The sequence below is a fragment of the Pogona vitticeps genome, chromosome 3 (genome assembly GCF_051106095.1).
Source record: "Pogona vitticeps strain Pit_001003342236 chromosome 3, PviZW2.1, whole genome shotgun sequence".
Lineage (NCBI taxonomy): Eukaryota > Metazoa > Chordata > Lepidosauria > Squamata > Agamidae > Pogona > Pogona vitticeps.
Genome location: NC_135785.1, coordinates 229,831,432 through 229,858,999, shown reverse-complemented (window position 1 = coordinate 229,858,999; position 27,568 = coordinate 229,831,432). Strand labels below are relative to the sequence as shown.

Sequence of the window (27,568 nt, the reverse complement as noted above, 5' to 3'; positions counted from 1 at the left end):
GCAGAATGATGTTGTGGGTCAGGGTGAAAGATCTGGCACATTGGGATGTAGGTGGCATCTTGCTACCAGACAATGCTCCACTTCATACAAGGCACTTGATTTTGCTGATCACCTTGTCTCAATGGGATATCCTATACCGTTCCAGAGATCGCCTAATCTACAGGATCAACTGGAGGCAAGCAGATGCTGCAGTAGATAAGAAATGAGTGTCTCATTTTGTGCAAACAGGAGTCCTTTTCCACTAGTGTACTGCTGCATCCTTCAGTGGCTAGAACTCACTATTTTCTCCCCCAGTTGATGAGAAATATATCCTGTCTATCAGGTTGCAAACCTTAACAACAGCTCATAAAATGAATATTAAAGACCCACATCTTATTCAGGCAGTAGCCATTTATGCAAAGCTGATAAAAATCCAGAAGTGGAACTGAGCCTTCTTAAGCCTGAAATAATAATAATGTCAATTACAATTGGTAGCAACTTTTCCAATGTTTCCTCATTATACAGTATTCAAAAGTGGTTTATGAGCCACTTCTTCTGGAAATGTTCTGAGACTGTGTAGCTTGCCTGAAGTGCACAGCCTGGCTCTTCTCCTACATGGAACTGTGGGGAAATGAACTCCTGTCCTAGGTGCTTCTACTCACTGAGTGATCCAGTCAACTCTAAAGCCTTGGTCAACTTATTTTGAAACAATGACTTTGGCAAATACATCTGTTGCATTTTAGTATATTTATCATCTTTCTAATGGGCTGAAATCCTGTTGTTTAGCATAGTAGGTCACACTAATTCCATTGAATAAGTGGAGATTTGGTGAGTTCTGCTGATTCTATTGGCCTACTCATATACAGTATGACTTGCTATGCCAAGCAACAGGACTTCAGCCATTGTTTATTCATCAGCCATTTCACTTTTAATGTAAGTACATATTGAAGATCATACATATTAAAGTACAGTGCATGTTAAAGGTCATAATATTAGTACCTCTAGCTATGTATTCCCTGATTACAGTCATTTATACAGTATATACCAACAGATTGGATTACCTTTTTTAAAAAGCAGTTTCTGAAGTCTCTTTTTACCATAATCCATCCTCACTGGATGAAACAAGGAGGGTGTTGAAACATTGAGGTTATTGTCACATATGTATGAAGATCACAGGTGACCTTCATCAGCAGAATTATTAGATCAGCAGTGATGTCATCAAGCAATGAATTTATAGTAAGATGGCTTATGAGTTAAAAGTGCATTAAAGAGTAATGTGTCACAATATTATTCAATTTCTTTTTTTCTTAATTTAGGTATTTGTATCATCATATGACTGTGCATCTGACAGAGCACAAGAAAAAGCTCAGGCTGAATTGTAATAAACTATTTACATTTCAAGAAGATACAGTGTATTTGAGGAATTAATCTCAGATTCTTAAAGTATACATGAGAGAAAAACTGCTGAAGAGCTCAGTGGTTTAGACATCTGGCTGCAGAACTAGGGGTTGGGAGTTTGATTCCCCAGTGTTCCTCCTTGACAAGGGCTGGACATGTCAAATTTTAAATCTATGTAAAAAAAAAGGTGAATACATGATACACATGGAAGTGTGGATTAATTTGGCAGGAAATTGTGTTTGTTTGAGGAGCAAAATCTCCAGAGGGCCATTTATTTAACTTGGATGTGGAATCAATTTGTTTAAATCAATTCCCTATCAGTGCACACCTCTGTCTATGTTAATTTTTAAGGAGCCCTCCTACTGTTGACTTTCACAGCCATTTTCCCATGGCTGATAAGTCAATCCAGGTAAGCGAATGCTGACGTATATACATGCCTCTGTTGGTGTAAATAAATATTGCCATATATTGCCATTGCCACCTCCCCCAGCAGCACCTTCCCTTCTCAACTTTCACTCGGGCTTCGTTTTTGTTTTTTTTTAAAAATCTTACATGTGCTGTAGCGAAAGAACAGAATGCCACACTGGGAGGGGGGCTCAAAATGTATGTTTCCTTGCAGCTCAAACGGAGAGTAAAAGAGCAGCCCTAACCTCACCTTTCTTCTCTTGCCTTCAATTTCAAAGGAGGTGTGAGGGGGACACCTTAAAACAAAATACTCCAGTCCAAATTGCGGGGGGGGGGGAGCTGAAACTGACAAAGCTTGCAACACACACACAGAAGCAGTTGGAGGGGAGGAGAGAAGAGGTGTCTGTCTCCCCGTGTGGCTTTAAGGTTTTTTTTTCCTATGTGGCATTCTGTTCTTTTGCTGTACCAGATAAAGGAAATTGAAGAAAACAACAACAACAGAGAGGTAAGAGGATGCACACATGAACAGAAAACCTTTAAACTGAATTCAAAAGCCCCAATCCAGGGGCCAGTTTATTTATTTATTTATTTATTTATTTATTTATTTATTTATTTATTTATTTATTTATTTATTTATTCATTCATGTATGTATGTATGTATGTATGTATATATGTATGTATGTATGTGCTTGCTTGCTTGCTTGCTTGCTTGCTTGCTTGCTTGAATTTCTATCTTACCCATCTAGTGGCAAGCCACTACTCTGGGTGGGCATTACAAACAAAGGCAAACAACAACATAAGAAACAGCAGTAAGAATAACCAAAAACAACAATCACACATTCCTCCCTGAACCCAAATGCCTAAAGAACACTGATTAATGTAACCCTGCTCTTAGTCACCTAATTAATGGAACAATATCCCTTTTGAGTATCCATTGCAAGTAAAGGTTTCCAGGTAATGTCCTCCTGCCACATTAGAAGCCAAATGGATTCTTTTAGTCAAAGCAGATCTGGCCTCGTTCCCAAGCAAAGAGGAATATGCCCTCTGAATACGTTGCTAACTTCATTTTTACCACAGCAAGCTAGGAAACAACATGCTTTGGGGAGAAAGGAGATAAAAGAAAATGGCAAAAAGAGATTAAAATCCAAAAGTGCTACAACATTTTTGTATATTTATTTGCAGGAGAACACATTTTATTACACTTGATATGTCTCAAGTTATATACGCATGACAGTACAATTTTTCACAACTGTTGAGGCAATAAAAAATATATTCTCAGATTGTGTACATAATCTGTAATGCTAATGTAAAATGTGATGCAATGCGCTGTGTGTAAGGCTGCCACTGAGTGTAGTCCATTGAATGTATGATCTGAGGCTATCCAGTCAACTGTCACAGTAACATTTTGTACAGAAGCTAATTTTATTCTTTTTATTTGTGATTTCCTGATTTTTCTCAAACTGGTCTTTAGAATGTTGCCCTTATTTTGAAACTTTTAAAACTCCACACCCCATTTTTTTTTTAACAAAAGCATTTCTTCTTCTTCACGTAACAGTCTGGTTATTGAGTTAAGGGCTCATGGTATTAAATCCCAACCTGGCCCCTCAACAACCTCCTGGGTCTTTTGGGAAATGTAATTGCACTTTAACCTGCACATCAGCCCTGCAGGGTAGTAAAGCCGCTGCCACACACACATTTACCAAAAGTATCAATTTTGGTTTCTAGAAGGCACAGCTGAGTGAAGCTGGTCTGGTGTGTTGGAAACTGAGGTTCCTGAAGGGGTTTTGTAACCAAGACCACTAATCATCTGATGCCTTCAAGAATAGCAGACATTATGCCCTGCCGTTTGTGCACAAACAGTCCAGTTCCTCAGTTGCATGGTGTGCAATTCAAGAATATACATTATCTGTTCTTGGCAGATAGGATGTAAAGTCTGAGATGAGAGCAGATTTAGCATAGAATTCTCAATAGTAACAATTACATTAACACAACCATTCTGGCGTAAGATAGTGTAATAGGAATCTGGTGTCCTAAGCAAACCAATGGTGATATGGTGGATTTTTCAGCATTCAAAAAAGTTTCAATTTCATAGTTTGTATGCAAACAAAAATACAGTACAATGCTAACCTGTCTCTTATGCTAGTAGCAGCCCTCCTATAGAATCACTGTTCAGCAGCTTGCAACAAACTTAATCCTTATTGACCAGGGCAGGATATTTTGATCCTTTGCAATTACATTTTCTTATGGAATTCACACAGAAGTGCACTTGTAAGCAGTGTCCCAGACTTCAGTCACTGGCCATCTAAATTGTGTCTTTAGTAGACAAAAAGAGAATTATGTTTTATATGTCTCAGTCAACATAATCCATTTAGATTATTTTTCTGACCTCTGATGAAAAACCAGTCTGATATATTATGGTTGCAGGTATGGGCCCCATTGAGTCTGAGCACTTAAATTTTCAGACATTTCATAACCCAATCCTGGCTCTGCTGCTAACCTTCAGTACATTGCAATTCTAACAGGGCCAGAAAATAGCTCAAATCTCAGCCAGTGTTTTTCAGCCTTGTGGATGAAGGTTAACTTTTGCATTTTATTGATCATAAGAGGTGTCTTCTTGGATTTAAATAGAAACTATTTTTTAATCTTGATAAGTTAAATTCCCATTGTGTAGAAAGCTTCCCTTGACAAATTACAACAAATCTGAAAATATTGTTGAACACATACATTTACAGTGTTGAAGCGCAAGCCATGAGTATGTATATTGTTGGTTCTTCTTGTCACAGTTGTGTGGGGTCAATTAAAATTAAAGCTAAATTCTTGAGTGTGTTTCTCTTTTTCAGACCACAGAGTATTAAGTTCAGAATGTAGGAAATCAGTTTTTCTGTAGAAAAATAAAGCAGGAAAAAAAGTTTTTTTCCTTGTCACATTTTGAGGGTTCCTGAAGAGTAGTACTGTCAGCTTCTTTTTATTCTCCTTATAAGAAAACTACCACGACAGAGCAAAGGATAAGAAGATATGTACAACATCAGAGTTACATAAATTTAGTTCTGTTTGAAAAGTACACTCATACAGAAGATCAACTAGAAAATGGCTAGACTTGTTAAATGTAATGATATAACAATCATACGGTGTCACTTCTGACTTATGGCAATCCTTTTCAGGGTTTTGCAGGTAGAGATAACACAAAAAGTGGTTTACTATTCTCATCTTCTGAGGGCACCCTGGGACCGAGCAGCTTGCCCAAAGCCAAACACACTAGCTCTACTCACAGGAGGCACAATGAAGAATCAAATCAAAGCTGGCTGGATAACTCAATACCTAAGCTACTGAGTTATCCAGCCAGCTTTGATACATATAACATACACCTAATTTTCAATTTTCAGTTCAATATTGGATTCCAAAATATATTCCTTCTTCACTGGACCACCTTGTTCTAAAAGTTCTCCCAGTGTTCTTCCCACAGAGCTTCTTATGCGAAAACGTTTTGTCCACTAGAATTTTAAAAAAACATATATGTAAAGTTGGAAAATTCTTTCCAGTGTCCACCACAGCTGCTGAGTCTTCAGATACCTTTTGGCAAGACCCCACTACTCAACACACATTCCTCTCTGCAAAATGAGAGCTCTTGCTTCCACCTCGGAGTCATGTGAGGACAAATACAACTAATTTTATAAAGTGATGTGCAAACTAGAAAGAGGTATGTCAAAAAATATATGTCACAGAAAAGGTAGCCTCTCAGCAAAAATGGACACTAATAGAACACTGAGGCTTAGCAGCTGCTGAGAAATACGGTACTGGAGCTGACAATATTCCGAATAATAACTGTTAAACTGGCAAGGAGTGCAAATCAGTCAGCAGTGAGGTGTCCGGCCATCGCATGCCCGCATCTTCTCACTTTCATTTTTTGGCACTGGAATGATGGCATCTTGGCTGCCTGACCTACCCCTTCTGAATGGTTCATTGGGATTTAGAACAGGTTTACCACAGACCTTCTCATCACTAAACACATAAGTAAAGTCATTCTACTTCAACAGAATATCAATGGGAAGCTCAGAAGGCAAGACCAGAACTCTTAAACTCTTGCAGGATTACTGTGGATAAACTCCTATTTGAATGAGCACCTTAGTCTCCAGTGGAAACTTCTTTCTATATCCATTTGCATGAGGCTAGACTGCCTAAGATGTCCTTTACTTTCACAGGATTTTTATTTGTGCTGTGATTTGCTGCTGTATCTAAAATATAGCATAAAAGTTGATACAATGTTGAGAAGTCATTTTTCTTTCCAAACAGATCTATTGGTGTATCTTATCTGTATTGTTCTATCTGTATCTTTCTGTAGCACAAATTTCTTGCATAATCAAGCACCTTTCTGTACCAGTGGCCTCTGTAATGGACACAAATTCAATATGTCTGCAATCTGCAGAATGTGTCTTCAGTTCAAATGGCGGCAATCTTCACTGCTGAGGAATGTCCAAACATTCAAATTGCTCTAATCTGGATTCTTTAATGAACTGAATCTCAGTTTCCTCCCTACCACAAGTTACAGCAGCTGCACAATGAGAGCCTTAACCGGCAGCATCTTGTGTCATTGCTGAATTTTATTAATACAGGACAAAAAGTCGAAGAGATCAAATTTTAAACCAAGTGTATGTGCTGGCCAATATGCTGCAGAAAAAGTTAAAATCATAATGTGTATATCACATGTGAATCCTAGTTTTGTTCAGCAATCGCTAATTTCTGCTAAGAGCCTGCAGTTTTCATTTGAAAGTTACTGTACATCCTGAGCTGAAATGATGATTGATATACTAAGATCACAAGAAGAAACTGAGATTTTAATTTGTAACAGCTGCTGCATCACTGAAGAGAATTGATAATATCAATGGTGATGAGGGTGGTAGCTACTGAGCAGCAGTGATAGGTGAAGGTGACACTGGAGGAGGGTGAGGCAACTGTAGTGACACTCAAGCTAACTTTTGTTAGTACTACACAGAAAATGGCAATGGTAAACCACTACTGAACCTCTCCTACTATGAAAATTCCTATGATTAGACACTCCAAAATGAAGCAAGACATAGCATTGTAAGATGAGACTCCTAGGCTGAAAAGTGCTCAGTCAGTTACTGAGGAGGAGCAAAGGACAAGAATGAATAGCTCTGACACTAATGATGCAACTAAGTTAAAGCTGAAAGGACATCTAGTGACTGATGTGTACAAAAGTGAAAGGAAAGTCCAATGCTGCACAACACATACAATTGGCTAATGGAATATGAGAATTATGAGTCAGGTTAACAGGAAATTGTAAGAAATAGAATGTGCCTGGTATCAGTGAACTCAAGTGCACTGGAATAGGATATTTTTAGTCAGAGAATGGGTTTTTATAAGCAAAGGTGTCAGACAAACAGTGCACTTTATCCTCTTATCTGTTCAGTCTTTATGCAGAACACACCATACAGAAAGCCAGACTAGATCCAGATGAAGGGGGAATGAAAAATGGAGGAAGAAACACTAGTAATTAAATGGGCAGGATAGAAATTGAATTAATTAATTAATAAAGATAGGCAGATACCGCCATCTGACTGGCAGAGAGCAGCAATGACTTGAAACGTCTGATAAAAGTGAAGGGACAAAGTGCCAAAGCAGGACTGAAGTTGAACATTAAGACAAAAAACATGACTACAGAAGAACTACACAGCTGTAATGTTGACAACAAATAAATTTAAATTGCTAATGATTCTGTAAAGGTTCCCCTTGACAAATTTTGTCCAGTCGTGTTCGACTCTGGGGGCGGTGCTCATCCCCATTTCCAAGCCATAGAGTCAGCGTTTTGTCCGAAGACAATCTTCCGTGGTCACATGGCCAGTGCGACTTAGACATGGAACACTGTTACCTTCCCACCGAGGTGGTCCCTATTTATCTACTCACATTTGCATGCTTTCGAACCGCTAGGTTGGCGGGAGCTGGGACAAGCGACGGGAGCTCACTCCATTGCGTGGATTCGATCTTACAACTGCTTGGTCTTCTGACCCTGCAGCACAGGCTTCTGCGGTTTAGCCCACAGTGCCACCACGTCCCCTGTACCAACCATCAATCCAAATGGAGACTGTAGTCCTGAGCTAAGAATAAGTCTGAGACTTGGAAGGGCATACTTTGGGCACATTGTGAGAAGGCAAGATTTGCTGGAAGAGGCAATAATGCTAGGAAAAGTTGAAGGCATCAGGAAAAAAGGAAGACCAAAGATGAGATGGACTGACTCTGTAAAGGAACCACAGGCTTATGTTTCCAAGAGCTGATCAGGAATGTTGAGAACAGGACACTTTAGAGATCGCTCACTCATAAGGCTTGGCATCAGTTGGAGGTGACTTGATTGCACATAAGAACAACAACATTAATCAACATCAGAAAACCTCTTCCAAAGTATTCCTAAGGAACTTTTTGAATGAGGAAAGTTTGTGAGATGCCTATAAAAATCAGAAAAAATAGTGGATGTGTTATTCATCTGAGGAATGAAAGGAAATTGCTTCTACTTGCTGCAGGGATGGGTTTGACTTGAGGTCACAAACACCTCTCCTGTTTTTCAAAAATTAAGTACATACCACTGGTCTAAGTCAGTTCTGCAATGGCAGTCTTTCAGTAAATGATACCACAATTTTTTTAAAAAAAAAAAATCTGCCAAAGAAGGACCGTTTTACGTGTTCCCAGAAATACAAATAGGAACGTGTGGTTTCTAAGGGGAACGCCGGGAGGAGACCCGGGAGGCGGGGAAACACTCCTAAAAAACCAGATGTTCCGGAACTCTTCGCCTGAAAAATCCATGAAACCCTCTATTTGGAAAGAGGTGAATTTTCAGGAGGTTCTCCTCAGGACGTTTCGGGATTCCCAGCGAGGCGGGACGCCGGCACTCAAACCAGAGGCTCTGAAGCCGGGCGAGGGGGTGCCTCCCCGCGCTGTCCATGAAGGACCCTCGACGGCGGGACACTCCGCCCGCCCCCGCCTCGGCCCCGACTTCACCCCAGCGCCACATCACTGCCTGCCTTGTCCCCCCCCCCTCCAAGCAGGGGAAAGGCGGTCAACTCTCACTCCTGGTGGGCTGCCTCGGAGACTGACTGCTCCTCCACCCTATCGGGAGGCGAGGGGACCACAAGCCGCCAATGGCGAGGGGCCGGGGGCGTCACAGAGGCGGAGAGCGGCGGAGAGAAGCCGCTGGCGCCCTTGCCCCAGCGGTGCAGCCCGGAGAGGCGCATCTGGGCAGCTGCCGAAGGAGGCGGGATGGAGGCGCGGGGGGGGGGAGCATCCTCCTCCGCAGACAACAGTGGCTCGAGTCTTCTTTCCCAGTTACGGGAGGGGAACGATGAGATCAGCCGCACGTCCACATACTTGAAAAACCTTAAACGGGGCCACCACAGAGGGAGGTTCCTCTGAAGTTCCAAAGAGGAGCATTTTGTCTTAAAATAAACCATCACAATATAAGTTGCAGAGAAGCAGACCAATTAGGTAAGCCTTTGCCAAAATACTCTTACCTGCAGATTTCTAATTTTTTACTTTTTTTTTTAACGCCGGTTTGTGTGACAGAAAGGAAGTAGAAGCGAAGCTTTGGCTCCTGGGGGAAATTTCCCCACCCCGGGTTTTTTTTTTTTTCCGTAGCTCGGGATCTTCTTCAACAGTCCCAGTCAATATGTCATGTATGGCCAACTTTCCCTCACGGCATTCTGTGGGAATGTCATCCTTTTAATCGAGTCTGGGAATGCGGTTAAAGAACTTTGAGCATCTCACGCTGAATACTTCTGTCTTCTGTTGTTTTGGCCACAAATTATCCAGCGAGGAAGTTGGCTTGGACGAACCCCACGGGAAGGAACGGGTGCCTTGTTGCAGCGGGAATTGGTCTAGGGAACAAACGTCTAGGGATGAGAAGTTCAGGGGCTTATCTCTTCCTAGGCTGGGAAGTTTGGCAGAAGGGAAGAGATGAGATGCATGTAGCAGCTTCTGAGGACATTTTTCATTTTGTCTGTCTTCTTGTCTTTGTATACTAGGATTTAGATGGGAACACAGAATGTACTAAAATAACTTGGAAAACGGGGTACATCATGTTTTATCTATCTGCTTGTATACATGATCAATAGGTTTCAAAAACAAAATAGATTTATTTACTACTTTTGGGGATGACTTACAATTCTGACTCTATGGCAGATCTTTTCAGCTGGAATCATCCTAGTGCCTCCCAGATGTTGGTACACTACATTTCCCATCATGCCTCACCGTTAGCTATACTGGCTAGAGTTGTTGGAAACAACAAGGTAATAGTCCCTGGAGGACCATAAGTTCACGAGCCGGAGCTGTAAGCGAGCACTGTAAAATGAAATCCTCAGTGCCACAATAGCATGGCACTCTGACTCAGAGCATACAGATTGCAGACATTGTAACCAAGCTCCTTCACAGCAGAAGTCCCTACCTAATTCAAGCGATGATTTAGTAAAAAGTGCAGAAGTGTCAACTGAAGTAGAACATGCCAGTGATACAGGTATTGCACAGATTAGCACCACCAACCTAAAGAAAGTGTAGTGGTGGCTGAGATGATCCAACTGATTTTATATATATTATTTCTGGGTAGCCGTCCTGCACTATTAATTTGGGTTCCCGCCCCTTAAGTGGTTATTGTGAAATGCCCGCTGTTAATCTGTGAGTTTTGAGTCTCTTGTCTTGTAGATCTAAACAGATATGCAGTAGTTACATCAGAGGGCTTGGCAGCAGATAATAGATTTTGTGGTGTGTTTTCTGGGTGAAAACTGGAGGCATGTAAACATTTAATTAATGGATTTCATCATCAGCAATTGAGAAATGCAGAACTGGAAGGGACCCTATGGATTGAGTCCAGTTTGTATCAAGAAGGCATAGTGGGGAATTGAACGCCCAACCTCTGGCTCCACATCCAGATATCTAAACCACTGAGCTTGGAAGTCCATTCTGTAGATGAATGGTAGTGTCTAAAAGTGTGCCTATAATGTAGATATAGGTACGTATAGGTTAATTGTAGGGTGAAAGTTATTGACATTCTGGTGGAAATTTTCAAATGATTTTCCTCCCATGAATCCAGATAATAAAGTATCTTAGACAGAGGAGAGGCTTTAGGCCATAGGAATTGAGACAGCATTGTTCCAGGTTGACTGTGAATATGTTTTTGTACTGTGGTACCATATTGTGCCACTGATGTGGTGAAGAATTAAAATAGTTGTCTGTGAGTATTCTCGGTCAATAAAGTTTAGAAGCTAGATTACTTATGTGTTTACAGGATCTTCACCAGTGGTGCCTCTCTGCACTTCACACAGAGCATTGCATGCAAGAAAATAAACCGATTACTGACATTGGAAATTGCAACACAAAAGCCAGTTTCATAACACTTTCACCTAGGAAGTTAGTCTGTTACAGATGTCAGAATAACTGTTGTGGAGAAAAGGAATTACAAAGAAAGGTGAGAGAGAGAGCTGAATTGGGCTATATTCACAGATTCAGTTGTGCATTGGACGAAAGCTTCTTAGCACACTGGCTAGATTAATAGTCTGCACCCATAGTTGTGGTATTAACTAGAAACAGAATCTTTTTTTATTATTTGACATAATTCTTTGACACTGGATATTCAGTGGGTGAGACTCTTGGTTATGGAGCCAGAGGTAAGGCATTCCTTTCTACTGTGCCTTCCAGAAGAACAGCCAGCTTGTGTAGCTTTGGACAACCTGCACAGTCCTAGGGTGGCCCCAGAAGAAGGGAATAGTAAATAACCTCTAAGTACTCTCTACTATAAACCCCTGGAAAGTGTCACCATAAGTTAAAATTGACTTGAGGGTGCATAATTATTAATTTGACTGTAACTTCAGCTCATTTCCTGAAAACATTTGATGGCTGATAACAGGATGTCTCTGTAATCAGTGTTTTGACTGATCATTGCAGGTGCTAACAATGTCATTGTCATTTTGAAAATCCATGAACAATGTAATTGTCTCCCTCTTTTTCCTATACTATTTGCCCTCCCTGTACTACATATTCTGTCTATAAACTCCACGAACAGTATTATCTTCCACATCTCTGACAAGTGGGTTGTACTCCACAAAAGCTAAAATCTGTTAGCCTTTAAGGTGCTACAGTAATTTTGTTTTTATTTTAGCTTCTTTAAGATCATTCACCAAACTTCTGCCTGAGCTGAGATTTCAACTAAAGCAATATTGCTTCCAAGGAACCACTGTAAGTATATTTTCACCGTCAGAAGACTGTGATGGAAATATTTATTATTTCTATACAATTTCAAGGGATGATGTAAAACATGATATCTTCGTTGTTTCTAGTCAGCTGTAATGAACACAGCAAATTTGCTTTTCAAAATCTCTGTACTCTTGAGACTCTGTCAATATTACAAACCTGCCTAGGTGGACAGAAAATGAGAAGGAAAACTTGAGAGGTTTACCGTAGTCATCAGTTCCTTAAAAAACCCTTTTGGTTGTCTGCCATTCTCAACTTCCTTCCAAGGTTTATATAGGAAACTGAAAAATAATGCTTAATTGTATTACGAAGCAAAGAAAATTGCTGAAAAAAAAAAAGGATTAAGAGGCACATTTTACACCCCCCATTTGCTAGCAGTGTATTTGTTTGTTTGTTATAATTATATCCCAGCTTAACTTCAATGAACACAAAATATTGCACTTTCCCCAGTTTATTCTTATTAAAACCCTGAAAGGTAATTCATGGTGTGAGTGAGTGACTGGTGCAAAGTCACCAAGTGAGCTTCATGGATTTGAAGTCAGGTTTCCATATTTGAGACTCTAACCACTACTACCATGGCTCAGTAGTTTTTATGTAAACGTGTCTTCAGATTATAGTGCACCAAACTGGAACACATTGCACAGCTATTGTTGCTATGGGTCACTAAGTCATTCCTGACATATGGTGACGTATGAATTAATTACCTATGAAAAGTCTTGTAATTGACAGTTGTGGTCAGATCTTACAGACCAAAGGCTATGGCTTCCTTTATTTTGCAGCTCGTCCATCATTTTTTCCTTAACAGATTTTCCATGGGAGTTAAAATGCTGGGGGGAAAAACAAATGGAAAACACAGGAGGGCTGCTAATTGAAGAAAACATCTGGATCCCCCAAAACAAGTTCACAGACAAGCAAAAAGTGTCAATTCTATCATCTGTGCATGTGTTGGACAAAGTGTTGTTTATCTAAATGTCTTTATTAGAGTATTTGCATTCCATGTTGCTGCATATGCAACATTTCATAATCAGCAGCTGTTATTCAATTAATTTAAACTGTAATTATAAACCACTCCCTGCATGGAAGCTGTTCAAAGCCTCAGTATGTATGAAATCGCTGCCTTTGATGTTTTGATGCAAGGAACAGCTTTGTTACACCTGCAGTGTGTATTGTGAAGAATACATTCAATGGGATTCAATGAGATCAAAAACTAAGGAAAAGAGCATTTTCTAGCAAAAGTAACACTTTTACAAATGAAGGCTGTAATACAGTATTCAAAAAGGTAGATTATGAAGTGGGGTGATCACACCTTTCCAGACAAGTATAGCACAAGTTACAATATGGGGCCTTACAAAGCCACCTTTTATGAGGTGGGGGGGGGGAGATGTCTTGACCTCTTGACTTTTATGAGCTCAGGAGGGGTAAGTTGAGAAAATATCGGCAAAACAAAATATGACCAATTGTAATTCAAGTTTATTTCCTCACTGTTCTATAATGAAGCCCTTGGCCCAAAGATCAGTTCAACAGAGAGGTCTCAGGTGCCTTCCAAAAGGTGAGGGTAGATAACAGCCCCAAGGGTTCTGGGAGATGCAGACCCCCCCCCTCAAAAAGGAGAGTTTTTTTTTTCAAGTTCTGTCCAAAAAGCACTCTGAATCAAACATGAGTGACAGGAGTTCCATAATGGAAGAAATGTCCTGAGGATGCCTCCCTGTGTCCTTATTGAGTTTGTATGGGCCTTTGGTTAATCAGGCCCTTCTTGAAATCATATTCACCCTCATCCCAAATACCGTTGTGCAGTTATGTAAACAGTGTAACTTTTGAAAAGCAAATTCCAGAAAGCTAAGAAATATCTGTAGATTTTATCTGTCACATACTGAACCACAAGGCTCAGATTGCAACAGATAAGGTCCATGGAGATTTCCCAACTTACAGCAATTTGCTTCTCAAAGGTTTTGCCATTTATATAACTGCATAATAGAATTTCAGCTATGGAGCTTGTCCTACACAGTGTCAGAAAAGGACCAGTTTTCCTAAATGAGGCTAGTTCACTTGTGGTTGAAATATCAGTCAAAATTATTTTGCAAATATTCCTTACATTTCAGAAAAGAAATCCCAGCATGCAATTTTTTCTTGTGTCCTTCTTTCATGGTGGTTAGTAGCCACCAGTAGCAGGAGAGGTCTATTGCCCTTATATGGGCTTCTCAGAGACGTCTAGTTAGCTACTGTGAGAGGGTTCTCTTTCACTCTGTTTGGAAATACCTTGTTCTGATTTGGTGGACTTTCCTCCAAACCTTGATGATCCATTGTGAGAGAGGAACATGCATTCTGCACCTGCTTAGGGCTATTTAAATTTATCATATTTCAGAAACCTTTCACAAATTAATCAAGAATGTATAAGCTTCCCTTTTATGGGTGGTTTGCCAAATAGTCGTAGAGTGGAAGGCAAGCAAGAAATAAGCAAAACAAGTACTGGGAGATACTAAGGAACCAAGAAGCTACTGAGAAGCTTCAGGCAAATAACTGATAAAGACTAAGTAGCTTCAGGGTGTCCTCATACAAAGGAATGGCACAGTAAGCTGAAGAAGTTAAGGACTGAGAGAAAAAAATGTGTTGTTGCTTGCCATGATAAAAAATTGGAGACCAAACAATATGGAGGATTCTTATTGTGAACAACATCAGGTCAAGTCTGAGGGTCAGATTCTCTGGCGTGCATCACTTTCTACTTCTCTGATTGCCTATAAGAAACATATGGGTTTCTATATTGGGCTGGTTTAAGGATTTAGATATAATAGTATTGCATCAACCAATGTGGTGGTGGTGGAGATTCTTGAGAAGCCCCTGGACTGCAAGGAGAACAAACCTATCCATTCTGAAGGAAATCAACCCTGAGTGCTCACTGGAAGGACAGATTCTAAAGCTGAGGCTCCAATATTTTGCCCATCTCATGAGAAGAGAAGACTCCTTGGAAAAGACCCTGATATTGGGAAAGTGTGAAGGCAAGAGGAGAAGAGGACAACAGAGGATGAGATGGTTGGACAGTATCATCGAAGCAACCAACATGATTTGACCTAACTCCAGGAGGCAGTGGAAGACAGGAAGGCCTGGCGTGCTCTGGTCCATGGGGTCACGAAAAGTCAGACACAACTAAATGACTAAACAACAACAATCAACCAAAACTTATCAACAATTTTTATGTAGATAAAAGATATCTACATAAAAATAGGAGTGGGCCGTGGAGTCCCCATCATCTCCTTAACCCGATTAATATTATAACTCGGGCAGGGCTGGTAAGTTCAGGACATGCATGGAGGGAAGGGTGGGGGAATACACAGTCATGCCCGTGTATATAAGGATGCATGCCAAGGTGGAAATACCTTCTTTAAAGGCCAGGGGGCTATTCTGGCTTAATATTCCTATGAATATTACAAGGTATAAAAACTACCAAGATATAACACAAACAAATGAAGTTTTACAGTATAATCTTCATTAAATGAAAGAAGAGGGAAGGTTTGTGGTTTTTTTTTTTAATTTGCTATTACTAATCCCCCAGCAAACATTTGAAATCATGCTCCTACCTAAAATGGAGAGGCAATATTAAGAACATATTCTGTCTGTAGATATTTATTATGATTTACTAACTAGAAGAAAAGGATGGTTCAAATACAGTCTTGGTATGTCTAGCAAGACTAGATTTGAACCATGGAATCTAGAACCTGACTATAGGTTCAGAAAACTTTGTTTTGAATATTCTTATGTTTGGGCTGGTGATAAACATCTTGAAGAGTTACTATGGACATTTGTTTTAAAATTGGATATTTTTCTCATATCACATATTGTAAAGTCTTTTGGTCAGAAATAATAAAGCTGTTTAATGAAAAACAGCCATTTTAACTTTTGTTCCATATGAGTTGCCACCAGATACTGAAGTGTAATTGGTACTGTTTGAATACCCCCCTCAAAAAAGGGGGAGGATTTATTTATTTAAAACACTTTTACCCTGCCTTTCTCTTTAAAAAGGATCCAGGATAGCCTACAAAATAAAAAAGACAATATTTAAAAGCTAAAAACAGTATATAAATATTTTTAAAATTTAAACAAGTATTATATTAAAAATGATAAATAATATCAATATTAAAAACACATTAAAAAGGGACAGGGCACAACAATCTATTAAAAAAACACCTCCCAGACTAAGGAAAAGTCTGTCTGAAGAGAAAAGTCTTCGCTTGTTTGCAGAAGGACAGCAAAGATGGGGCCAATCCGGCTTTCTATGGGAGGGAGTCCAGAATTTGGTAGCAGAGAGCGCTTGTGGCAACTTTAAGACTATTTTACTTTAGTATGAAGTTTCATGGATGTGATTGGGTTCTTTGTCTAGAGTAGGCGGGCCAAGGGATTTGGCGGGAATGACAGTCAGAGTCAAAGTTGCTGTTATAAAAGGATTTGTTTTATTAACTTTAGCATTAAACAACTCAGGACCAAACGGATCCGGTAACTCTTCGTTAGTCAACAAATTGTACTTCTTGGGTTTGGCCCCTGGCCCCACATCTTTAACCTTTACTGTTTCTTCGCCCCAAAGCGGGAAATTACACTCTGGTTCATGACTGGTGCACTCAGCACCAAGCAGGTTGTCCTGCAGCATGGATGGATCACTACTGAACCCTCCAATCTGGGTAGGAATGGACTGACACCACCAGGGGTCCAGCTGTCCGCTGAGGGGGGAGTAGCCAAACCCGCATCCAGCCTCCATTCCCTTCTCCTCTCACCTGCTCCAAACTTGTCAATATCCTTGGGAAGAGGCAACAACCCATCTTCTCTCACCAGGTTTGGAAAATTCTTCACGAGGGTCACGATCCGCTCTCTTTCTACTCCCGTTTCCACCGTTTGTGTCTCTCTGCTAACTCCCTACGAACTTCCTCCCCTTTTTTCCCTCTTCTTTTATACTGTCATCCCATCTCCACGTCTCTAACTCCTCCCCCCAGTCTCTGGACCTCTCTGCTAGAAACACCTCTATCACTTTATTGGTCACGTTTTCATCATCATCCAACTTGATCAATTCCCCTACGGCACTGTAACGGCCTCCTTCTACCTCACCAAGGAAGGTCGCTACGTCACTCCATTGTTACTTTTCTGGTAGTCTGCCACCAACCATCCCCTGCAATAAGTATCTTCAGGCCGGAATGGATTTCAACAAAATAACTAAAGTTTATTGATTGGTACATTAAGATTGGTATAACAAATAAATCAGGTAATCACATAAAGAAAGGCTCTAGCTCACACAGACTCATATCTCCACACAATCTGATCACTATCTCATCTCAACACTCACAGATCCTGATCTGCCCTCACACACATTCACACCCCTATATATCCCAGCTCCTCCCCCTGATGTCCTGCCTTCCGACCACCATTGGATGTTAACACTCCAGCCTACACCTTGAAGGACAGGTGACATCATAGCTGTTTGTAACAGGCACATCCTTCACACTCTTCTTCTTTGGGCGTCTGTGAGGACGGCTCACTTCTATTCCTCCACTCACAATGGATTACAAGAAAAATAGTAATTTCTTAAAGCTGTAGAGAATGGGAAGACACTTGAACGCATGACTCTCTGCAGCTCACTCCCATAACTTATTATTTTCTTGTTAATCATTAAATAATGCTTATTTATAGACTGGGGTTTAGATAAGAGTGATAAAAATAGATTATTGGTAGTGATGCTTTTAAAAGGGATTTTATTTATCCTTAGGTTTTTACTTAAGAAAGATGGGAAATTTTAAAGGTCATGCACTTCCTGGAAGTTTTTTCCTACTGTTTGGCTTGTGGTGGTCTGTGAAATATCCATTAAAGTACCTCTGTCGAAGGAAAAAGAATGCTTCTTCCATCAGTTCCAAAGCCGGATTTCAACGTTTAGAATTTACCGAGGGCATCATCAAAGTTGCCTTTGCTCTCATTGGTAAGTTTCATTAAGATTTGAGATGTTTATAACATAATCAATAGTTTTTGAAACGAAAGCAAATTGTAGTGACACGCAGAAGTCATTTCAAATGACACTGTGTGTTGGGCCTCTTACTGCGCTTTACTTTCATTCGTGTAACTTTATTGTTCAAGAAGTTCAGATTTTGTTTCCTGGTTTGTAGAAACCTGGTTTATTGTTTATAAATAGCATGCTCAGACCTGTAGTCTGGTTGTTCCTATTGCAACTGGGAGTGGCTAAACAAATTACAGAATCTGTTTTCTTGATTTCTTTATCATGCAATTTCTTTATTGCAAACTTTATGTTAAAGAAGTACATCTCAGAGTGTACTCATACTCTGCGACAGAAGTTGTAACATTGGGCCAGGGTCCTTTTGAAACCATGCTTATGTGGAAAGTCCAACCAGCAGAATGATGTGAGGTAGCTCTATTTGTCCGAGCAACACTGTTGCACAGGTGTATCTGTGAAGATTCTCAGTTATCCAGGTGAGCTTATATGGAAGTTGAGTCATGGCAACTGGAATTCTTTCTTATTAGGTTGAATGCTTCACTACTCATCCAAGTAGCTTCTTCAACCTGAGGAGAGTTGGTAGGAGACTCCTGAAACGATAACTCTCTCCTGAGGAGAGTTGGTAGGAGACTCCACGTTGCCATGATTCAAGTTCAAGATGTTGCACAGGTGGTGCAACATCTTGAAACATTGTCCATCAGCACACAATGTGAATGTCACAATACTTGTACTGTAGTCCATAGTATGAGCAGGTTGATTGAACAGGATTATGGCCTTTGTCATCTTTGATGTAGAATATTCATACACTGGTAAAACTTCATAGGTAGCCAGATAGCTCCTAAATTAAAACAGTGCCATACTCTACCCAATTCAGAACAACAGGGCAGCACTGGCTTGGTTGTAACTGGTGTCTCCAACCTAGGATGCGAGTAGCTGAGCATGGGCAGGTGAGATTTAGATCTATTGAAGCTGCACTCTCTTGTCTGTGAATGATACATGTCTGAGAAGAGACTTATTCTGGACAATTTGTCTAGAAAATGTTCTAGATGTCTAGGGGAAAACAGCTTTAGCACTACTTAGGCATTACCAAAGCAATCAGCTACCTAGGTCAGATTTTCACTAGCTAGTACTTTTCAGGTGGGCTCGACTATTATCTCACTATCTTCACACTGTTCAAGGACAACAACGTTTGTACTTCAATCCACTGGATGACATCTGACTGAGGAAAGCTAATCAAAATCATACTTCAGCATCTAGTCTGAGGCCATTATTATTAAATGCATACACACGCATCCGAGAACTGGGTTCTCTTTGGGAATAGTCAGCATAGTGAAGGCATTTAAAAATGCACATTTGTGATAGACTTCAAAAATCTCTTTTCAGCCTACTTTTTAGATATTTATAGTTTTAAAGATGAAAATTTGAAAAGTTGCAAAACATTATTGGATTCAAGCCTCTGGTTCCTAACATTTGACAGCACTCAAGATAGAACATTTGAGTTGGAATCTGATTGAAATAATAAATATGCAGTCAAAATTACTGATTTGGATTTTGACTATTTGTATAGTATGAATAGTATATTTGTATAGTTTGTAAGTACTCTCATTAGCCCAATGATCTTTATTATTTATGATATTTATAATTATTATTATTTTGCACAAAAGACTGACCAAGGAGATCACCAACTTCTTTTGTCATTGTTCCACACACACTCAGGTATGATAGCTGAGCAATTTGTTCCGGATGGACCTCATCTGAAACTTTATAATTATGAAATGAATCAATGGGATCACCTAATGAACTGGCAGCATGCAACCATGTATCTTTTCTATGGTATCTCAGGACTCGTAGACATTGTGGCTCACAGCACAAATGCACTGCCAGTAGCCTTAGACAGAATGATGCTTTCACTAGCTATTTTTGTGGAAGGTAAGTTTATTGCGCTGTGTTACTGACTTCATTAAACACATCTTTTCAGAATCAGAATGAAATTAATTAGGTACTAGAGATGGGGGTATTTGTATTTGTATATGAATATCCCCCACCGATGGAAATAACGAGGATCCGGCTCGACTCACGGTCCCACCGCTGACACACGCTTGATGGAGCCTTCCTATTGCACCGTTGTCTGCAATAGATTAGCCACTCCTGGCAGCAGGCGGGATGACAAGCCCCTCTGCCAGGTCACAAAGTGGGTAATCCATTGCAGACAACGGTGCGATAGGAAGTCTCCATCGAGTGTGCATAAGCAATGGAATCATGAGTGGGCAGTCCAGGCCCATGGGGCCGGACACTCGTTATTTCCACCTGTGGGGGGATATTGATATACAAACATGAACACCCCCATCTCTAGTAGGTACACATTATTTCTGTTGGACTCGGCATTGATTGAGTTCTCTTCTAGCTCTATGATTCTGTCCCTTGGAAGAAAGATAAGCAACTTGTCTTCTCTTGACAGCTTCATTCTGGGCTAGGAGAGATTAGCGTGGGGAGGCATACCAAGAAAGGCACCAGTAGTGGAGAGGACCAGACCCAAACTAGACAACCCTACCACTTTTCTCTCTTCTTGCCATTCTCTTCTTTCTTGCTCTCTTTCTTCTTCTCCTTCTTCACTAGATGCTCTCTTTGCAAGAGACCCGCGTTGGTCATTTATAAATGTATTTTGCTTATCCACCCGTACTCAAAAGAAGCCATATAGCCCCCTGCCCATTTGAAAGGGGCCAGAGGCTGGAAACAATTCTTCACACACTACCTTATAAGGTTCCTAATGTGATTTATACAATCCTGATTAGGACTATATTTCTTTCATACTATGGACATTGCCAATAAAAGGTTGAGAATGGCTGCTTTAGAATGAAATATGCTATATAATAACATGAATAAAATGACTTAATGTGAAGGAAGAAATTATGTATCTCAAGGCTGATAATTTTCACATATTGTTGTTACTGAAGAATTTAAGATTTGTGGTCCCTTATACAGAAGAAGCAGAGGGACTGTGCTATATGATAAATAATGGGCCTACGTTATTTAAAGGGAGGCAGGAACTGGCATTGTTTTGAACAACACATTTAGCATCATGGCAGGTTTGTTTCTGAACTGTCCACATTTGGGAAGTGCAAAACGGTCTTGCACATAACATCATTGGCTATTACTTCAACATCACCAATGATGCTGACGTAAATGGAATGCGGGAATCCTTCCATATATCGAAGTGTACTCCCCAAATGCTTCTTGGCTTCATGGAAAGGTACACATGCATAACTCACTTCATACAAAACCAAAATATTATATCTTATATTATAACAGAAAGTTTGTGCAGTAAATAAATACAGAAGAAGAAAAAAGTAGGTGATCTATTAACCCCTTTCTCTGTCACCAGGTTTTCTCTTTTATTACCATATCCATGGGCGTGCTATGCTAGATCTCCATGTTCATCAGTTGCTTTTAGTGGCCATCTTTGGTGCAGCCATCTGTGTCTTCTTGGAAGTCTTTTTCCGAGGCATCATTGTCCTTGAGATGTTCCGGACAAGTCTCTGTATACTGCAAGGAAGCTGGTTCTGGCAGGTTAGTGAATCGCTATTTCCTGACTTTATGATCAGTTTCTGCTCAGCAAAACTTTGAGATCAGGTGTAATGCTAGCAGCCAACATCCTCAGAGAGCCGCCAAGAGCCTGCTGCTGCTGATACCAATGCCCTGCTGTCTGTCTTCTACACTCCTCCAATTACCAGGCAGTTCTCACTGTTATAACAATGTACAGTATCATTATTACAACTATAGTGTCTCTCCAGGACACTGTGTTCAAGTTCAACAGTGGCTGCTTTGTCATTGTCCCCTTCCTGCTTTACTGCTACCTGTGTCATCCCAGGAGGTTGCCTCGTGGCTATTATGCTAGTAGAAATATATGGTGTTAAGAAGGACTGGGCTGCCTAACATAATAGTGAGTCTGGCTTACAGGTGATAAAAGTTACATTTTTGGACTACTGCATTTCCCCAGCCAGCATGCCCACAGAAGGAAACATTGGTAATCTCTCTTGCATCTCTTGAAAGCACATTTGTATATCTCTATATGTTGCCTTAAATATTTTTCCACTTGCAGTGGCCAAAATCCTGTTGAGTATATTGCACTTGCGTAAGGGTGATGATGTTGCCAGCAGGCAGACAGACAGAGAGAAATGGCCACTAGTTAAAAGAGTTCCTGCCTTGATGCTGGGATTGTCTGACTCACTGGCTAGTTGGCTATAATCAGTCTTATTATAGGCGAGTCCAGTGAACCCCAAAATGGACCTAGGAAGTCTTTAGTACCAGCAATTATCTGGCAGGAGGGAGGATGATAATTAACTCAACATGATTCTGGCCATTCTGTATTAATCAACATTTTCATAGAAATGAGAATCCTTCCCTACACTCCAAAGCAAGGTTCCAGCTGTTCCATTTCTGATGGTTCTTGTAGGTTTTTCAGGCTGTCTGGCTGTGTTCTTGAGGTTTTTCTTCCTAATATTTCCCCAGTCTCTGTGGCTGGCATCGTCAGAACACCTGTCCTCTGCACAGACAAGTTCTGACTCCTGTCCTCTGAAGATGCCAGCCACAGAGACTGGCGAAACGTTAGGAAGAAAAACCTCCAGAACATGGCCAGACAGCCCAAAAAACCTACAACAACCATCAGATCCCAGCTCTGAAAGCCTTTGAGAATACATGCTCCATTTCTCTTCCTCCTGGATGTTCTCGTGTGTGTGTGTACATGTGTGTGTGTACATGTGTGTGTGTGTGTGTGTGTGTGTGTGTGTGTGTGTGTGTGTGTGTGTGTGTGTGTGTGTGTGCGCGCACACATGTGTGGAATTTTTCTAATCTCAGAGTTTTATCAAGCCTAATAATTCCTCCCTTCCAATGGTTACTATGGCAATTATGCCATTTTGACTACATAGAGAGTAGCACTCGAAGATTTTATATAATCCTTTATAAATATGATTAAACTTATTTTGTTTTTTAATAGCCTTGTTTAAAATGTGAACATTTATTGAGGCTATTTAATTTGAGTCTGCAGGAAAAGAGAACTAATGGTTAAATGAAGACACAAAGAGAACTCTGAAACCGACAGTGTACTTAGTCATGTGTATAACAGTGTGCTCATTTTTTGTGCAAGCTTATTAAATTGAGAGGGCCAAACCACACACCTAAACCTTAAAACTATAAGAAGGAGCTAAATTCTGCATGTACATCTTAATGGTCTATGTGCAGAAATACTAAATGATGGAAACTGTCAGATTTTTTTTTTAAAAAAAACAATTCTTCTGTTCCACTTCCATAATTTGATCTACCACCATAACTTCTTTCCTACTCTCCCCAACTAAAAATGACAGTTATCACTGGGTGGCAAACCACACATTGATGTCATTTCCTCTGACAAGGTGAACAAAAAAGTATTGAGGTATATTACATGTTCATATATAATAGTGAAGGAAATGAAATACATTTTGGCATTATGGAGAGTAGAACATAATATAAAACGTGCAGATTTTCTTTATAAAACTGAATATTTTATGTCTAGAGCTCAGAAAAGTTACTTTTTTTGACTACAACTCAGAGAAGTAGACATGGCTAGGAAGGATGCTAGATAGGGGATTTTGGGAATTGTAGTCTGAAGCCCTGGAAGGCAGCCCATTTAGGAGAAGGAAAACTCCAACTTCAAACCTCCACTGCCTTGTGGCTATATCCACCAATGGAAAAGGCTTCAGGAGTTAACCTTGAGACGAAATCCGGAGCTGGAGTCTCGGAGGCAGTTCGTGTCCTTCTGTCGACTCCTGCAACGTCGCTGAAACCAGTTGTATTGGCTCTTGCCTTTCCATTGGACTATTTCAGCGATGTGGAGAGGGGGGATTTGCCAGTTGGGTAACAGCCTATCCTCCATATTATTTTGCCCAGGCTTCATGCCCTGGAGAGGACACTCCAGCTTCGCGTACAGCGTCAAAACACTAGACGCTGATCCAAATTCTCCATACAGAGCACGTTACCATAGTGTCTCGAGACTGAAGGATGCCTATGTGAGTCTGAAGCAATTCTCCCATCTGCAGTGTTTTAATGAATATGTGTCAATGTCATGGAAGAAGCAACTGTTGCATTGTCTTGTGCAGGGTACATATTCTATTGTAGAATTGTAAATTTTACTGGGAGTCCTTGTTCTGTCATATAGTGAGAGTCTGGGTTTAGCTTGTGCAGGATTGCCCTATACCTTTTGAGAGAGAGCGCCTCCAAGTGCAAGCTGCACCTTTTAAATTTCCTAGCACATAACTCAGTTTCTGAAGGGCTTTTACAGATGTTACAATTTGTACACAGATTAGTGGCGTTACTGAAGTGTTTTCTGCTGATGTATTTATTTCTGAGCTTTAGACATAAAATGAGGTCATTTTTCTCATAGTTGGTTTTACATTTCTCCATTCATTATAAGTGTTATCTGTGCAACAGGTGCAACATTGATCTTTTGTATAAATAATGATAGTAATCAATTTCTAATACGTAGATTTCAAATCTTATTTCAACTTTGTGGCTTTCCAAGGGGCCATTGTATCAATGTTTGCAGCAAAGAAAATAGTCCTGTTGAATATTTTTAGACTAACAAAGGTTTTATAGCGTAACTTTTAATAGACTGTAGTTTGGTTCATCAGAGGCATGAGGTGTTATCATGGATGTCCTGGCCATTTACAGACGTAGTGTGATAAGGAATCTCTGTCCCAATTCATACCTCTGGTGAATCACAACTTGGGTCATTTGTTCTAAGCTCCCTCTAAAATTTCTTTCCACCACTGTGGCCTCCTTGAAATCAGTGTCGAAGTACTGTATATTGGGAGGCTGAAGTTTTCTCCTATAGGGATTGAATTCTACCATGTTTTATATCTCATTTATATGCTTTTTGTTTTTTTTATTTTTGCATACAGTTTGGCTTGTTTGCCAAGCTAAAGTGCAGAAGGCCACTACTCATGGGAGTGGAGGGGCAAATGAAAAAAAAATCTGTGCTTTTGTGAGTAGCATTATTAGGCATTTCAGTGGTCCTGCTAGGTTAGATGGGGGACTGAACTGGCATTTGAGGTTGTTGTAGGGAGTAACTTGTTGGAAAGCTGCTCAGGCCCCAGTAGCTGAAATCATGATGCTTAGTGTAGTAAATCACACTAGAGTAGGCCCATTGAATTAGTAGGGATTTAATATGTTCAACTGAGTCTCCTCTAGTTGTGGCTTACTATGCAAAGCAACAGAGTTTCAGCCTATATGTAATCTAGCTTGTTCTTTAAATAGTATATTTACATCTAATATTTCTTGTGGAACTCAATGCAGTGTAAATGGTTCAATTTCTAATCCAATCAGTGGTCTAGACTGCCTTAGGTTCATTAGTGTGGCTGTATCATCTGCTGTCAGATCGTGTGCTTTTAGTAGAGTTTGGAAATATTACTTTTTTGGAATACAATTGCAGCTATAGTCCCACAAAACAATTTTTCCAAACTCTGTTTTCTAGCAGTTGGAATAAGCCAGCCTGCAATCTAGAGCTGAATTTAAGGATTTGGGTTCCCCCTTTAGGTAAATACAGTGGACCCTTGACTTACAGATGGCTCGACTTACAGACTTTTCGAGTTACAGACTTCTCTGGCCGCAAAATTTAAGTTCGACTTGCAGCTGGAGAATCGACTTACAGACCAGAAAAAAACAAAAATGGAACAAAAATGGAACAGAAATGGCCGGTTACGGGATTAATTGGTTTTCAATGCATTGTAGGTCAATGGAGACTCGACCTACAGACTTTTTGACCTACAGCCACCATTCCAATACGGATTAATTCCGTAAGTAGAGGGTCCACTGTAATTGCTAGATTGGCAGTGCATGGAACATGAACATTCAGCAAGCAAGAGAGTGATTAAGTACAATGACCTGTGCTTCCAGTCTATAGCACATGGCCAGGAGGGAATATGGGAGACATCCCAGGAAAAAAAGAAACCATTCAGAGTTCCATCTTGCACTGGTCTTTGTGGACCTTATGGACTAATAGGACCAATTATTGTTCACTTTCACTTTAAACCTCTAAGAAGTGAGTGTGTTGTGTTTAATCTACTTGTTAGGAACTGAACCAAACTCTTCTGACTACCTCAAGACCAGTAAGATTGGTATCTACATCAAAGATGTAGCACCCTCTCCTTAAGCCCTAGCAACTACCTCATGACATGAAGGTGTATAAAATTTGATAGTACGAGCTACAATTAAAAAACTAATATGTTTAAATCAAATACCTTGTGATTTTTCACAGATTGGATTTGTACTTTATCCTCCGAGTGGGAGTCCAGAATGGAACCAAATGGATCATAATAACATTATGTTCCTCACAATGTGCTATTGCTGGCATTATGCATTTGCTTTTCTTATAATGGCAGTGAATTATACTATAGTCAGCTGGTAAGTGAATTCTGTTAAAGAACAGATGATTTGAAGGGCTTTGTGTAACATGCCTGAAAAGGCTGATTTTGTTATAAAAACCATTTAGCAAGGCTAAATGTTTGGGCATTTGAACAATCTCATGTTCCTGTCTGGATAGATTCTGAACTATTTTATCTCACCTAATTTGACTGTCTTGGTTTGTTCCACCATGTTATTATGTACTTACATTGTTAATCCTGCAGTTATTGATGAGCAGGAGTTAATAACTTAGCAAGGGAGTACCTCTGTTAAATTTCGTCCTCCATTTAACTGAAGAATCATAATGTTGTACTGGAGCAAATGACTATATTTTGGTGTAACACTATGATAAGGACTGAACTTACCATCTGGCCCAGTGGGTACCAGTCACAGAGAATCAAGGCTACATCTGTCTTAGGAGCTTCATTGTGGGTTATGTTTTCTTAGTCACTCCAGAGGAACTTGGCTTCCAGATGTTCTTGTACCACAACTCCCTGCACTCCTCCCTATTGGCTGTGCAAGCTAGGTCTGATGGGAGTTGTAGTCCAACAACATCTTTGTTCCCCCAATGCTAACATGTGATAGAAATGGGAAGATGAGAGAAGAGTGGAATGTTGGGAACTAGTGTTAATGCGGCATTCCAGATGTGAACAGCCAGTCCTCTGCATGATCACTTGTGTGGAAATATATTCAGCACAAAATGTTATACTTTATTTTCTCTTTCCAGGGTAGTTCGTTCAAAAATGAAACAAACTCCAACCATGGAAATAGGATTGCTGAAAACAACCGAGAGAGACCAGGAGTCAGAAGATGAGATCTAGTTTAGCATCAGTATTTTCTCATTGTTTACTGTCTATTCCTTCTATTTCTGATCTATAACACTTTTGTTTACTATATCACTTAGATTTATACAATCAAGGAATCTCAATGGTAATTTATGAAACTTCCATTAGTACAGTCCTTATCCTGTGCTTAAAGTAGAAAGAGGACATTTTACTATTGAACAGGCTGGGGTGACATTGTCAAGTGAAAATCAATCCTAGCCATTAATAGATTACGGGTCTACTCTTCTATTGCTCTTGGGTAAACTGGGACATTTCCACACATGGCATTAAAAAAAAAAACAAA

At 40.1% G+C, this 27,568-nt stretch overlaps 1 protein-coding gene and 1 long non-coding RNA gene across 2 annotated transcripts; one reads left to right on the top strand and one right to left on the bottom strand.

Moving 5' to 3' along the window:
• Positions 1–121: 121 nt before the first annotated feature.
• Positions 122–11,918, bottom strand: LOC144588017 (uncharacterized). The gene is made up of 2 exons (XR_013543319.1): positions 9,300–11,918; positions 122–1,160 (listed from the first exon to the last, which is right to left on the bottom strand). It is a non-coding gene; the product is annotated as an uncharacterized LOC144588017 (long non-coding RNA).
• On the top strand, positions 8,606–27,568 carry TMEM45A (transmembrane protein 45A). The gene is made up of 7 exons (XM_078389931.1): positions 8,606–9,273; positions 11,936–12,012; positions 17,771–17,977; positions 19,724–19,936; positions 21,390–21,574; positions 26,295–26,440; positions 27,168–27,568. Exons 3-7 carry the CDS (start codon positions 17,788–17,790, stop codon positions 27,259–27,261), a joined length of 828 nt encoding a protein of 275 aa, XP_078246057.1. The 5' UTR covers positions 8,606–9,273; positions 11,936–12,012; positions 17,771–17,787; the 3' UTR covers positions 27,262–27,568.